This window comes from Onychomys torridus, chromosome 16 (assembly GCF_903995425.1).
Source record: "Onychomys torridus chromosome 16, mOncTor1.1, whole genome shotgun sequence".
Taxonomy (NCBI): domain Eukaryota; kingdom Metazoa; phylum Chordata; class Mammalia; order Rodentia; family Cricetidae; genus Onychomys; species Onychomys torridus.
In genome coordinates this window covers 11,668,360-11,684,785 of record NC_050458.1, presented here as the reverse complement: position 1 = coordinate 11,684,785, position 16,426 = coordinate 11,668,360, and the positions used below count along the sequence as shown (strand labels likewise).

Here is a 16,426-nt window from a genome sequence, read left to right as displayed (position 1 = left end):
AAAAGACTTGCAGCTCATAACACAGAGTGACAGTTTGAACAGGTATATTTGAAAGCATAAACCTTTTGATAATTTTAGTATATTGTTTTATTGGTCTGGCAACTATAGACTTTTACTTGCTTTCAAAATAATAAAAGTCAATATTCTGGAAATTTAAATATTTTTAAATATCTAAAACCACTGTTTATTAATTAGGGTTAATGATTTAATAAACAAATTGAACAGTCTAAAGCATCTTTAGAAAAAAAAAAACCTTCAGTGCTATTAAGTGAAACATAACTTTCCATGAAGTAATTACATAGTTTCTAACATTATATAACAACCAAGAGTAACCTATTGCTTAAAACAAGAAGACCTATGATCTAAGAGCAATTATTTGAGTTAGCCAAGTTTCTTTAGAAGGTGCCTGGATAGAAATTTAGAAAAATAACATGTTTAGTTTAATTTTCTTTCTACTAGAAATAAATTAAAGTGAAAAGAGGGAAAAGTATAAACAGAGTTTTCCTCTCCTGACTGCGTGGTCCCAAATAAACACACAGAGGCTTATGTTAATTACAAATGCCTGATCAATAGCTAAGGCTTATTACTGACTAGCTCTTACATTTAAATTAACCCATTTCTATTAGTCTATATTAGTCTATGTATTGCCACATGGCTCATGACTTTACCTGTCCTCTAGCATGTCTTGCTTCCTGGGCAGCTGGCCTGGGTCTCTCTGACTCTGCCCTTCTTCACCCTAGCATTTTCAGTTTGGCTTATTCTGCTTTGCCATAGGTCAATCAGCTTTTTTATTAACCAATGAGAGTAATACATATTTGCAGCATACAGAAGGATTATTCCACAGTAGATAAGTTCTCACTCTGTGTCTAGGCTTATGGTTTGGTGACATAACACCACTTGACTTATTCTACATTTATCTGTTATTCTGTGGTTTAAGTAATCTGATCTGAATATGATGTGGAGACCCAAGGCCTTTTATCATCTTGGAATGCAAATGTTGTGTTGTTATACAACAATATGAAATACTAATATGATTTGTCTTGTATGTGGGTCACAAACTTGACAACAGTGTGAACTTACAGTGAGAGACTCAACCCTTCAGCTACATACAGCAAGCTGGCCATGACAGCTGTGACCTTCAAAAATTTTAAGCCTCAGTTTTTATATCTGCAATATTAGGTTAATAAAACCTTTTATTTTGCAAACTAAATGTCATAATATAAGCAGAAATGTGTTGGAAGCAGCAGTAAAAATTGGTGAAAGTTTTACAGTCTTCTCATCCTGTAAAATTTTGAGCTCACTACCGGAACTGCTGCCTCCAAGGAAAACAGAGGAGGATTCTTCCATCATTAGCAATGGATGTATTTGCCAGTAGCATATTATTTAAAAAGAAAAGGAACAGGATCATTAAGAGTTGAAGATGCAACTTGAAATTAATATTGGCCCTTTGTTAAATGCCAGAGTGGAAGTGCAGAGATGGGAACTGAAGCACAGTTACTCTCCTCTTGGCTCCTCAGACTGTAGCTACTACTCACAACATTATCCATGCCAAATTCAATCCATGCTGCCTGTACTCCATCATTTCATCACAAGTAAGCATCCTATAATGTCTTTTAAGGGTTTCTTTTTGCACCCTGTAAGCCAGCTCATACTATGTGCTTATTATAAATAGGTTCTAGATGCAGCCTTCTTCATGATTTGAACTTTACTGTTTAAAATAAAAAGATTCAGTTACCCTTGTCTATCAGTTCAAATCTATTTGGGAGGCTTTGTTTTAATAGTTGCTATTTAAAGTCAGAATTTATTTCTAGCTGTTGTTTTGGATCTCCTTCTGGCCACCCACCTCTGGCTCTTGAAAATATAATATTAGCAATTCTTGTCAAAGATGTTCTCTCTCTCTCTCTCTCTCTCTCTCTCTCTCTCTCTCTCTAAAGGTAAAAAAAAAAAAAAAAAAACAGTGAAAATGCTCTTGACATGTGGCTGGTTACACTCATAAATTCCTTGCCCAAAAGGGATTATTTTCTCTGCTCATAGGCACAGATGCCATCGCCATAGCAACCATCACTATTTGCTGTTACTGAGTGTGAATTTTATACAATGTTATTTAAAACATTAGGACTGTAAGTCAGGATGAAGTGCAGTTTCTGTAATATTTTGGAAGTATTTTTATCTGAAAAATATACAATGCAAGAAAATTTTCATTATCCTCTCTATTAGTTAATTTACTTAGAGATTTCTTCTATACTGAAAGAAGCACTGTGTGCCAAATCCTCACATGACCCTCAAACTAAGGGAACTTGTCAAATAAAGTCAGTATTCATGGGCAAATAATATTCCTGGCACTGCAGTTTTTCCATAGGGATTCAATAATTAATTCATAATAACTGAACTACTTAATATTATTAGGTCCTATAAATGGGGTACAAGCATCCAGACACTCCATGTCCTCTGGTAGGTATTTTCTTTTGATATTAAAAAATTTATGTAATTATTGTCTAGAGAGAAATCACAAGAAATAAATGGTAGTGTTTCTTTCATTGAGAAATTGGATATTCTTGGTATATGGGGCCCACATGAATGAGATGAAAATGCCCACTGATGAGTCTGGACCTTGCAGAGAAGAGTCCCCTGACCAACCACAGAATGAGTCAAATCAAGTATAGGTTTTTCTGATTTGGATGGTATGGATAATGTCTTAGTTTGGGTTACTATTGCTATGATGAAACAACATGCCCAAAAGCAAGCTGGCAGAAGAAAGGGTTTATTTGGCTATGCTTCCACATCCATAGTCTATCACTGAAGGAAGTCAGGAGAAGAACTCAAACAGAGCAGGAACCTAGAAGCAGGAGCTGATACAGAGGCCATGGAGGGGTGCTTACTAGTTTGCTTTCCCTGGCTTTCTCAGTCTATTTTCTTATGGAACCCAAGACCATCAGCCCAGGGGTGGCCCTGCCCACAATGGACTAGTATCTCTCACATCAATCACTAATTAAGAAAATGCTCTACAAGCTTGCCTCCAGTCCAGTCTTATGTAGGTGTTTTCTTTTCTTTTTCCTTTTTCTTTTTTGGTTTTTCAAGACAAGGTTTCTCTGTGTAGTTTTGGTGCCTCTCCTGGATCTTGCTCTGTAGACCAGGCTGGCCTCAAACTCACAGAGATCCACCCGGTTCTGCCTCCCAAGTGCTGGGATTAAAGGCATGCGCCACCACCGCCCAGCTGTAGGCGTTTTCTTAATTGACGTTACCTCCTCTCTGATTACTCTAGCCTGTGTCAAGTTGACAGAAAATTAGCCATCAAAGATAATTACTGGAAAAAAAATTATATAGCATGGCTCAGAGAGACAAATGTTGCATGTTCATCCTTGTATAGTTATCCCGGTTTTTTAAATCTTTTGTTTTCTATGTTTAATTTGGACTACATTTGGAAGCTAGGAGAATAGAAAGGGGCCATTTGTTTTGGTGCATTAAAACAAATGGAATAGAGTATAGGTGAAACAAAAATTAAGAGGGGGATTCTGGGGGCAGAAAGGTTAAAACAGGGAGGGGATGAGATGTGAGAAACAAAGAGGATGGAAGGGAGGGTGACCAAAATGGAGAATTATGAAAAACCCTTGGAAACCTTACAACCCAATTAAAGAATATAATTGGAAGGTATGAAATGTGATGAGGGAAGAGATAGGAAGTTTTGGTAAGATTGAGCATTCCTTGGGTATATGCCCAAGAGTGGTATAGCTGGGTCTTGAAGAAGACTTATTGTCAATTTTCTGAGAAACCGCCATACTGATTTCCACAGTGTCTGTACAAGTTTGCATTCCCACCAACAGTGGAAGAGTGTTCCCCTTGCTCCACATCCTCTCCAACATATGTGATCTTCAGTGTTTTTGATCTTAGCCATTCTGACATGTGTAAGATGGTATCTCAGAGTTGTTTTGATTTTCATTTCCCTGATGACTAAGGATGTTGAGCAATTTCTTAAATATCTTTCAACCATTTGAGATTCTTTCTATTGAGAATTCTCTGTTAAGCTCTGTAACCCATTTTTTAATTGGATTGTTCAGTATTTTGAAGTCTAGCTTTTTGAGTTCTTTATATATTTTGGAGATCATCCCTCTGTCAGATGTGGGGTTGGTGAGGTCTTTTCTTATTCTGTAGGCTGTCATTTTGTCTTATTGACCACGTACTTTGCCCTGCAAAAGCTTCTCAGTTTCAGGAGGTCCCATTTATTAATTGTTGCTCTCAGTGTCTGTGCTACTGGTGTTATATTAGGAAGAGGTCTCCTGTGCCAATGCATTCAAGACTACTTCCTACTTTCTCTTCTATCAGGTTCAATGTAACTGGATTTGATCCACTTGGACTTGAGTTTCATGCATGGTGACAGATATGGATCTATTTGCAATCTTCTGCACATTGCCATCCAGTAATGCAGCACCATTTGTTGAAGATGCTTTCTTTTTCCCATGGCACTGTTTTGGCTTCTTTGTCAAAAATCATGTTCATAGGCATGTGGATTAATGTCAGGGCCTTCAATTCAATTCCATTGGTCCATGTGTTGGTTTTTATGCCAGTACCAAGCTGTTTTTATTACTGTAGCTTTATAGTAGAGATTGAGGTCAGGGATGGTGATGCCTCCAGAGTTTGCTTTATTATACAGGATTCAATCATACTACAAAGACACATGCTCAACTATGTTCACAACAGTATTATTTATAAAAGCCAGAACCTGGAAGCAACCTAGATGCCCCTCAACCAAAGAATGGATAAAGAAAATGTGGCACATATACACAATGGACTACTACTCAGCAGTAAAAAATAATGATATCATGAAATTTGCAGGCAAATGGATGAAACTAGAAAATATCATCCTGAGTGAGGTAACCCAAACTCAGAAGGACAAACATGGTATGCACTCACTCATAAGTGGATACTAGATGTAAAGCAGAGGGTAACCAGACTACAACCCACAGCTCCAGAGAAACTTGCTAACAAGGAGGATCCTAAGAGGGACACATTGATAGCCCCGTGAAGGAGAAATAGATGAGATCTACATGAGCAAACTGGGGGTGAGGAGGGTAATGGGGGGATGAGAACATAAGGAAATGGGAGGTTCAAGCTGGAACAAGGACAGAGTGGGAGAGTCAAGAGAGAGATACCATGATATATGGAGACATAATGGGAACAGGGAGAAACAGGGTGCTAGGGAAGATCCCTGGAATCCACAAGGATGACCCCATCTTAGACTACTAGCATTAGTTGAGAGGGTGCCTGAACTGGTCTACTCTGGTAACTAGATTAGTGAATATACTAACTGTCATCATAGAACCTTCATCCAGTTACTGATGGAAACAGATGCAGAGATCCATGGCTGGGTGCTAGGCTGAGTTCCAGGAGTCTAATCAGTGAGAGAGAGGAGGGATTCTATAATCAAGGGACATCAAGATCACGGTGGGAAAAAGTACAGAGACAACTAGCCAAACTAGTGGAAACTCATGAACTGTGGATCAATAGCTATGGAGCTCCCATGGGACTGGACTAGGCCTTCTGGATATGTGGGACAATTGTTTAGCTTGAACTGTTTGAGGTCCTCCAGGCAGGCGGTTCAGGATCCATCCCTGATGAATGAGTGGGCTTTTGGGAGCCTGGTGCCTAAGGTGTGACACCTTGTGCAGCTTTGGTGCAGTGGAGGGGCTTGGACCTGACTCAACTGAATGTACCAGGTTCTACTGACTCCCCATGGGAGACCTTGACTTGGAGGAGGTGGGATGTGGGGAGAACTGGGGGGAAGGCTGTAGGGGGCAGGAAGAGGGGGGATCTGTGGTTAGTATGTAAAATGAGTAGAAAATTTCTTAATAATGATAAAAAACATGATATTCTTCTAAATCATTTGAAGAGAAAAATGCAAAATTATGTTATCTAATTTTTCTATATACACATTGATAATAAAATGTTAAAAATACAAAAAGAAATTTCTATTTCTAGTGCAAAAATGCCAGAGAAAAATGATTTCAAAGAAAGGAATTCAAAAGAAAAAAGGGGGCTCTTATATGAATGAAGACATTATGAAGAGATATTGCTTTTGGATTCCTAAAAACTGGGGAAATATAAAAAAGTAGTGATTACACTGTGATTTTTCCTTTATCTATTATGGGAATTTAGTATGATAGTTCTAGAAAGTTCTTTAAAAATAGCCAAAAGCTTTGAACAGTTAAATTAATAGCTTTTAACAAGTCTGTAGCAAAGAAGAAAGCTTTTAGAAATCTCTTTTACTGCCAAGTAATGTATTATAAAATCTTTTGATTAACTGTCTACAGAAAAAAAAAACTGACAAAAACTTCCAGTGGATGAAACTCAAACTTAGGTAGAAAAAAATCTATATATGGTGCGAATTTTGTGGCATTTACAATGCATGTATCTCTTCCAGAACACTAATTTGTTCTGGAGACAGTAAATTACACATCTTGGGATTTAATTTTCTAACAGAAATGAAGTATCATGAGATGGAAAGAAAAAGGGAGTTGCCTTAGAAAGCCTGACTTTAAGTCTCAGCACAGACTAGAGGTGTGTCCCGCCTCCTCAACCCCATCAGGACCAGACGTCATTTCATCAGGAAATGACTGAAGTGGGTATGAAAGTGCTCAGTTACCCAGTGATGGAAGACCAAGCATCAGCATTATCCCTTGACACAGCAAGTGTTTGTCACAGGGCTTTCATACATCTTCTCCAAACCTCCTGTCAAGGACCTCTTACCTGCAGTTCCCATAAAGTTATGACTTTGTTCTATTCCAGCTGTTGGCTTGAACGTCTTCTATTGCTTCTAGTCATTTATTGGGCCCTCCGTGCTTCCTTTTCCAGTCATCCTCCCTCCTAGACAACGCTTTTCTCATTGTTAGACTCTCGCTGCTCCCCCCCACCCTCTCTCTTTCACACACACACACACACACACACACACACACACACACACACACACACACACACACACACACACACACACAAGTTCATAGCTCAGCCCATTGCATCAGGAAGATGCTATACTGTACAAGTTTTGCCATTTGCTACAAAAGATTGCTACTGGCTTTCTGATCAAATTCTTGAGCCACAAACTCCTCCATTGCATACCTTGCCCTCTTGGCTTGGAATTAGAAGCTGGTTTCACTATCCCCTCTGTTTTGAAATGTGGCTTCTAAGCACAGCCATCTCCAAAGATCTGCTCCCGGAAAAAAAAAAATCTTCTATTTATGCTTTTAGGCAACTTACTTTGAAACATGTTACATATTTGTGTGGTATCTCTCTCTGTACTTTGTCGTAGCCAAAATTTATGTTTTCATATCTGGCTAAAGGTGTGTCCTGTGACTAACAGAACAACAACAACAAAAATTCCTCAGGTGTATTGGCAGAAGGCTGCCTCTGTCCCCCAGCCTTGTCTCTCTTCCCTTTCACTTGCACAGATGCCTAACAGTGATCAAAGGTGAATATACTGGGAGATGGTATGCAGGAGACAATGCATGGGTTTCATAGAATTTTATCAATTAACCCAAATTCATTTTGAGCTCCATCTGTGCCTGCCACAAAAATGACTGCCATGCCTTTAGTGGGCATTCAGCCAAGTTAATCATTCCTTTCAAAATTTTTTGAGTAAAAATTATATTTTAATAGTCTGAAAACTTTTGGGTAACTTTATTAATCTGTGGCTTTCTGCATTCTCTAATTCGTCATCTTGTAAAATAAGGTGGGTTTTTTATTGTGTTCTTTGTTGTTTTGTTTTTGATTCTGTTGATCTCTGGAGTCAGAACACATGCTCAGTAGAAACAGTTCTGAATGGTAATGAGGGCTAAATGGAAACTAAATTTGCACATGTCCCAATGGCCAATTTTAGGGACACCAAGAAAACTCTTCTTTCTTTTGGGATTCCTAGAATACTTGCAGATCTGAAAGGAAAGCTTTCAGCCTGAGTAAGGTGCAGAACAGTCTTGCCACCAAGACTGCCAAAAAGTTCAATTTGGAAACTGGAGCTTTGTGAAGGGCACAGAACACGAGAAAAGGTTGGTTTTTGTTTGTTTTGTTTGGCTTTTGTTTGCCTGTTTTGTTTTTGTGACTGTCTCACCATGTGGCCTAGCTTGCCTTGGAGTCACTGTGACATTTCTGCCTCTGACTCCTCAACACTAGATTTAGAGGCATAAGCCACTATGCTTGGCTCCTTCAACTCCTTAATGGTACTTTGATGGTACTTGGAGATGGAGTATCTGCTTCCAAATGTGAGATTCTTGTAACTTTTCATGAAATAAGAACATAGAAGTATAAGGAATCAACAGGAACTTGTATTTTGAAGAAACTTGAACTTTTTGATTAAATATAAGGATTACATGTCAAGAATTATAAAAATACAAAAGTATTTTTGCATATTTCCTTGAAAATGCTGTAGGCTTTTCTTGTTGTACAGCAAAATGGCTGATAAACAGCAGTTCTTCCAGTTCTTTTTTCAGCCTGTTCTTCAGTAGGCACTCTAGTTACTTGCTGTAGAATAACAATAATACATTTTTTAAAAGAGGAGTAATAACATACGGTACATTTAAACGTATGTGTCATTAATTTTAACTTTGAATATATTTCATAATTTGCCTAACAAGGCAAAAGTAACATATAAAATAATCTCAAAATTTGCAAATTTTATACACTACCATTGATAATAATTTTTTTTGGTGGAAATGTATATGGAGTTACAATTCATATACAGTTTTTTATGGTCTTTGTAGGTAAGCTTGCAATTTTATTTGGCAGAGCATGGTGATTAAATCACAATGAAAAGTCATAAAAACAGTGTTTCAATGCATTGTGGGAATTGAATTTTTTACCTTCATTACAAATATTAATAGCAAAGCAGAAGCCATTGATAGATTTTTGCATTTGGAAAAAGTCCTGGACATGACTGGATAATTATACAATTTACTATTGATTTGAAAACAGCATGTTGTTAACTGGCAAACTATCAAATTGTGAGGGAAAGTCAGAATGACTATGGACAATAATTAAAAGTCAAGCCAGTTATTTATCAGTCACAAACTGCACTAGCATACACTCAGCACTACTTACCATTTAGTCAATGGCCTTGTAGGTAGTATTCATTGTACTATTAAACAATTTTGAAAAACAATCTGTTCTTTTATTAAAATTCTGGAGACACAACATCAGACATAAAGCTGACTCATGCAACTTGTGTGTTGGTTATTTATCTATACACCTATTGGCCCTCAGCTTCAAGCCCTACTTCCTTCTCCTCCCTCTCTCTCACAGTGAGAAGACAATAGTGGGTCTCCAGAACCTTGATTCTCCTTTCCCAGCTGCATGCTAATCTCGGCCACTAGGTGAGCCACTCAGCTCTTCCCCATGTCCCAGCTGTTGATTTTAGCCTCCTTTGCTGTTATTATTACTCCTAGAACCAGCAACATGGTGACCTCTCTCATCCTGGCCTTCTTTACACCTAGTTTAATTCCAATTGGGGATTTTTTTATTTGAGTACTTGAGTAGTCTAAATGATTGCCCTACTTCAAATACTTTTTCAGTCATATTGTTTGTTATGTGATGCTTTCATTTCATTCATCTTCCCCAGGCCAGAAGTTCTTGTCTTTTAAATAAATCATAAACGGATTAATATCTGCCAAGCTTTCAAGCACTTTACACTTTTCTTGGTCAGACCCTGCCCAATTAACAGTTCTAAGTCAGAGGTGAGGGTTATTCTCCTTTGGAGAGTTAAAATCAACTCCACTGCACTTTCAGTATATATAATTCATAAAGAATATGCTTTTCTAGGTGCTCGAAGTTTAATGAAAAATATATTTTGAATGCAAATTCAATACAAGTATATAACAGCCTATGGTAATTATATGAATGAAGAGACCAAGGAAAGAGGGAAATGTTTCACAGAATGGGGAGAAGGAAAGTAAACTAGAGAAAGTGGGTTTTGAGCCAAACCCAGAAAAATGCTGAAAGAGGTAGGTAAAGTTGACAAGTAGATGAACATAGTCTAGATGGAGGGGGCATGTGGAGTTGGAAGAATGAATTAATTTATGTGTTGTTTATTTTCAGTGCTGAGGTTGAATTCAAGGCCTTGCACATGCTAATAAGCCTACCACTGAGCTATAGTAGCCAGCCCTGGAATTGAGAATAACAGGAAGGTGGTCCTTAAAACTGGTTCTTAGTCTTTGGTCATGATGACATTTTGTGTACAGTGACACCTGGTAGTTACTGTTATCACCCTATGTTCCTGTGCTTCAAAAAGTGAAATCTAATAACAGTTTGGAGGGTAAAAGTGAATGAATGCATGAGCAAAGGTTTTGGAGACTAATACAGTGGATGAAGGGAAGATTATATAGCAAGGAGATGTTAAACAGATGTGAGACATTATAGTCTGATGAATATGGTGAAGAGCTGGTGGTGGATGTGGAGTCTGAGAAGTATGAACTGGAGGGGTCAGGAAAGCATGCTGTCATTCCTGAGATGAGGCCTGTGTGGAAGGAGAGGATGGTGAAGAGTTGATGATGGATGTGGAGTCTGAGTAGCACGAACTGGAGGGGTCAGGAGAGCGAGCATGCTGTCATTCCTGAGATGAGGCCTGTGTGGAAGGAGTACATGAGGACTCAGTGCTGACGGCATTTTGTTGAAGGCATGCCTTTTCCTGCTCCTACATCTTTCTTGGCTACTGCTTTTCCTTCTTTCTCCAAATTGTAGACATTTTATGCAACACTCCCAGGCTTCACATGCTACTCATAGAGTAATACAGACCACCATTTAGAATCATTCTAGCTCAGACAGGCCTCTCCTTCTTTTAACCTCTTCAAATTCACTATATGCTGGCCACATCCTAACATTATTTTCAGCAGGTTATACCTGATGCTGCTCAAGCTGCACCAATTAGAGCCCTGTGGCCACAGTTACTCGTTCAGTGATGAGCATGTGCCCCAACCCAGGTCAATGATTGGGCTGTGGTATTGGGCTGCTGGATCTGTTGAGGAGGTATCTGTGAATTGTGTTGGCCACTGGGTTGGATAACATAAGCCTAAGTGTATGGGGACATTTACCACAAAGACTTGGAAGAGGAGTCAGCCGGGAAGTGGAGTTTCCCCTAAAAGAATAAAACCAAGAAGTGGAGAAGCATCACCAGAGTCCTTGACTATGCTGTGACAGAAACCAGACCACTTCTGGGCTTCTTAGCTAGTTAGTTGCATAAGCATTTCAAGCTGTGTCTGCCTTTTGTAACACCTGAAGAGTTCTGAGATTATCCACACGTCTCCACCCCCACATTCTTGTATTCTACACATAATGGCGGTATCATTTCCATAGTTATCTTGTCTGCCATTGAACTTACATTTCTCTTTGCGTCCCCAGTGGTGCCAGACACAACTGCTGCGCAAACAGCTTTTGATTAGGAAACACTTGCTGGCCCCTGCAAACCTGGAGACATAGGTTCCATACAAAATGAAGTGTACTTACCTGTGGTTGGGTTCAAGATGGAAACGGCAGCCATAAATACTTCCAAGAGCAACAGTCTTCCTACGAGACAGCCTGTTACTACAGTCAGTATCTGGACAGGAGCACCCACAGCGGATGCTTTGCTGTGGCCACTGCTGCTACTACTGCCACTGCTGCTGCCGCTACTTCCGCCCCCACCAGGGAGGGTCTGTGCTGACAGGCTGAAGGCTCTCGATTCTACCCGGACAGTATTATCCAGGATAAATTCAATTTTATAATTTTTTCCTAGGAGGAGAAAAATCATCGTAGTAGTTGACTCCTCTGCTTCTTTTCAGTCAGTTCCCATTCATCTTTTAGTGGCTTCAAAATCGTAACTAGTTTCTAATGAAGTATTTTTTGTAAATGGAGTCAGATGACGTAGTTTGAGTACACAGAGGGATAAAGAAGTTCTCAGAAGTTCAGCCTGCAACTAGCCACAGGCATGGGAACAGTATTGTCCCTAGGCAGGTAGATCTGGGGTGTGTCAAAAGCTACCACAGCAAGCCACATGGTAAACCAGTGAGCAGTTGTCCCCAGGGTTTCTGTGCCGGGTTCCTGCTTGGAGTTCCTGCCTGGACTTTCCTGAGTGATGGGCTACTCTGGATGTGTAGCTGAAATGAACCTTTTCCTTCCCTAAGCTGCCTGTGGCTGTGGTGTTTATCATAGCAGCTGGAAATCCACTAGAACACTTTCGATTCTCCACAGTAACCGGTTTATCGACTCAAGGCTCCACAAATCCTCATCTGTACATATTTTCTCTCTCTTTTTTTTTATTAGTTTGCAGAAAGTCTACAAGTAAATTCCTAGTTCAGCACTGAATCCTTGCATATATTGTTAAATTACTACATGTCTACCTTTCCTTAAATGAAAAATGCATATATTAATTTTTAAATTATAAATGTAACACATTTAGAGAGAAAATTTGGAGCAATAACAGACAAGAAGAGAGTACAAGTCATGATTATTTTTTTAGTGTATGATCTCCAGTTATCTTTAAATTTCTCTAATCATTATTTTAATTTTTTTGTATATTAAATGTATTTTATAAGGGGGCGCAAACTATATTCAGAAAAAGGCATAATATAGAATTTTGATTTCTACAGTTTATTGACCAACGCATTATAGAATATTTTGTCCATTCAAAGAAAATGCACAGCTCTTTACTGCGGAGATGTATGAGGACCTAATATGTTCTACTCACCTGTTCTGTGAGGAGTGAGGTCTGTATAGTTGGCCCAACAGTTGCTAAATGGAATTGTTGTATTTCCACTAAGGCCACCAACTTGGTTGTTATTGGAGTCTTTTAGGATAGCCTTCAAAGTAAGTGATGTAATTCCAACTGATACACAGTTACCCTCAAGAAAAAAGAACAGTGGAGAATTATAACAAATGCCCTGTCCTAGATCTTCAAAAAAGATCTACTAATTTTTATATGTCTATTACAAATTAAAAATCTACAGAATATCTTAACCTCTCCAAAAAAGATCCTGAACATGAACAGAAAAGCACATTCATTTCAAAGAAACATTTTGGAAACAGTAAACAGAAGAGGCTATCTACAGGTATTAGTTTTAACTCTCACATTCAGGCTGCCTGAGAAGTGGCTCCCTTCCAGAATTACAGCCAAAGCTATTCACTCTAGGAGGACGATGACGGGAGTCAGGACTCACCTCAGGATCTACGGCCTTTACTGAGGGCTGCTGAAGAAATGGCTGTCCTGGCTGTGCTGCCACCGGCTGAGCCACCACTGAGAGGGAAGACACAACAGCCAGGTAGTGAACAGGAAATACAGATCTTTCAACTGGCTGGGCAGTCACCTGGGGTGGACAGAGCAAGGAAGTGATTTTTCCAGGACAAACTGCATTTCACAGCCAACTCAGCTAAGCCAAGTGCAGTATTCAGTTCATTTAAAACAGTAAATTAAGACATGCAAGATTGGCATTGTTATAAATTTCCCTCTTGATCAAAGCTATGATACAATGTTAAAAATATCCAAAGCAAGGTGCATGGTAAAAACTAAGTTTTAGAAAATATGATCATGTTCAGTGTGTGTGTGTGTGTGTGTGTGTGTGTGTGTGTGTGTGTATTCCTGCAGATACATGCACCTACCTATGAAGGCCAGAGGAGGATGTAGGGTGTCATTCTCTGTCACTTCCCACGTTACATGCTTGGAACTGGGTCTCAATAAACCTGGAACTAGCTGTTTCTAAGCCTGGTCAGCAAATCGTAATAATCTACTCCCGTTCCCTCACCCAGACCAGTACTGGGCCACAGGCATGCCTGGCTACCTTTAAATGTGAATGATGGGAATTCAAAATTCAGGTCCTTATGTGTGTTTGTTAGTTTCTGTCAACTTGATACAAGATAGAGTCATTTGGGAGGAGGGGATCTCAATTGAGAAAATGCCTCAATACCATGGGCCTAGAAGAAGTCTGTCAAGCATTTTCCTGATTAATGTTTGATGCAAGAGGACTCAGCCCACTGTGGGTAGTGCCAACCCTGAGTGGTGACCTTGAGTTGTATAAGGAAGCAGCATTCCTCCACAGCCTCTGTGTCAGTTTCTGCCTCCAGATTTTTGCCTTGAGTTCCTGTCCTGACTCCCCTTCATGACGGACTATCACTGTAAGCTGAAATAAATTTCTTTTTCCCCAAGTTGTTTTTGGTCATGGTGTTTTATCACAGCAATTGAAACCCCCAACTAAGACACATGCTTGCACTGTAAGCACTGTGAGTACCCACATTCAAATCCTCAGCCTTACATATTTTTTTAAACTTTATTATCATTTTAGTTACCCCCCCCAAAATAAATTAGAAAGACATGCTATCTAGGTTTCTGTTTTGAAATATAAAGAGGGTCTTAATTTCCTTTTACAAAGCAACACCATTTTTAAAAGATAAAATACATTCTTATTCTAGATGTGTGTTCTTACCTTAACCCAGCCAGAATCAGTCGGCTGTGGAGTCGGACTGGTAATAGACATGGAAGAGATATTGAATCCAAGGGTAGTACTAATTTTGCCTAAGATGACAGCTCGTCCAAGAGAGTCAGAAATGTCCCGTAGTTCAGACACTTGCATCTGACCTATAGGGAAAAGCATTAGGACATCTGGACTACAAGAATATGGAATTGTGGGAATATGCATAAGTTTTGGCTTTCATTTTGTTTGCATACTTCATCACATCATAGTATGAATTACCCAGGGGTCCCGGGAATTTTGCTACATCCAATGAAATTTTTTCTGAGAGAAAAAAATGTACGTATACTACACTCTTATGTCTGTTAACTTTATTCCTCTAGGACAAAATTCTATCAATACAACTACAGCTCCATCAGGCATTCAGGGCAGGAATAACTCTAGATGCACCAAGCTCCTTATCCGTCTACTTTATTTCTCTGGGGTAAAATCCTGTCTACATAGCTTCAGTCCATCCGGTTCCCTCTCATAGTCCTGCTAACGACTAAGCTCTTACGATTCCAGCCTCATCTTCATCCTCTGTTTCTCCATTCTCCATCTCTGCTGCTCTCTACTGCTGGCTCAAGCTTTCTGCTTTACCATTATCTACATTACCTCTGTGTTCTTCTCTTCTCCCTGGTGATGCCATTCTGTCTGCTCTACAGAAAAACGCCTGTCAGTCCTTCCCCAGGCCACTGCCTTCTCAGGAATGTTGCTCTACCTTCCACCTTAATATGTAAAAACCTCTTTTGTTCTCAGTCAGTTGCTCTGAAGAGCCACGGCCTCAAGACAAGAGGATGGTCGGAGCTTCATTAGCATAAGAAACAAAGCTATGCTTCTCCAGCCAGCTTGTCTTTGCCTATGTGACCTTATCTAAGTACTGGCTCCAGCAGGGAAGTAGTTACCTGGAAGTTCAGCAGATCTGAGGAGCTGAACTGTTTGCCAATTAGTCTGGGTATGCCAGAATTTCATAGCAGAAGACAGCTGAAATATTAAAGGCTGGATAACACCAAATATTCATAATAAATGGCTTGCCTTTTGACAGACCCTTAGCCAGTCAAAGTATAGCTTTAATACACATCTGAATCTTTATAATATATTCTTGTGGCTCACCACATTATAGACTACTAACACTTTGGTACCTGAAAAGAATATGACAGTCATATTAATAAATTGGGGGAAATGAAGAACTCAAGAAAATGTTATAAGATAGAATTTAAGAAAGAAAAAGACAAAGGTAGAGAAGAACACACACACACACACACACACACACACACACACACACACACACACCTGAAAGAACAGTGAAAGCCTGTGTCTCCTGGTTTAAACTAAACTTTCTCATGTCATTCTTTGTTAAGTGAAGTATTGTCAGCCTTTTCTGTAACCACACATTACTTATTTAAAATAGAATATTTTTAGAACTTAAGTATAATAAGCATCTACCCACTATTAGTATGTGCATTAATAACTTGCTAAAGTTATCAGGTTCCTATCAACCTGTTACCTTCTTTGGACTTCTGGCAATTTTCAAGTCTGTATGTACTTTCCATTCTCTCTTCCTTTCATGGCAGACCTGGGATTTCCTCTTAAACCTACCACCTCCACAAGAATTCCTACCTTATGAATTGACACCTCCATATTCCTTTTGATAGACTCTGATACTTTTTCTTGATTTCTTCTCCACTTACCTACCAATCCATATTTAATCATACACTAGTTTTCAGCTTTATTTGTCCTTACTACCAAAACCCTAGCCTAAATTAGTGGTTATTAAAATAGATTTTAAATTGGCTTGCCATTTTCTACTTTATTTCATGCACTGTAGTCAGTGATTTTTAGAAAACCACTGTAACCAGGGTGTTATTAAGATCCTACAGCTTAAAAGATCCACCATATTCCACATCACAAGTCATGCCTTCAGGACTCAAATCACTTCATTTCTCCCATTAAGGATAAACTAGAAAGCTTGGTGT

General features: G+C 39.1%; 1 protein-coding gene across 1 annotated transcript in view; it reads right to left on the bottom strand.

Annotated features, from left to right (window-relative positions):
* Positions 1–8,455: 8,455 nt before the first annotated feature.
* The window catches only part of Pkhd1l1 (PKHD1 like 1), a 158,587-nt gene continuing 150,616 nt past the window's right edge, over positions 8,456–16,426 (bottom strand). Inside the window, exons 74-78 of the mRNA XM_036207672.1 lie at positions 14,427–14,578; positions 13,167–13,313; positions 12,698–12,851; positions 11,479–11,742; positions 8,456–8,505 (exon numbers count right to left, since the gene is read on the bottom strand). Coding sequence (XP_036063565.1) covers positions 8,495–8,505; positions 11,479–11,742; positions 12,698–12,851; positions 13,167–13,313; positions 14,427–14,578 — 728 coding nt within the window. The 3' untranslated portion in view covers positions 8,456–8,494. The remainder of the gene's footprint in view (positions 8,506–11,478; positions 11,743–12,697; positions 12,852–13,166; positions 13,314–14,426; positions 14,579–16,426) is intronic.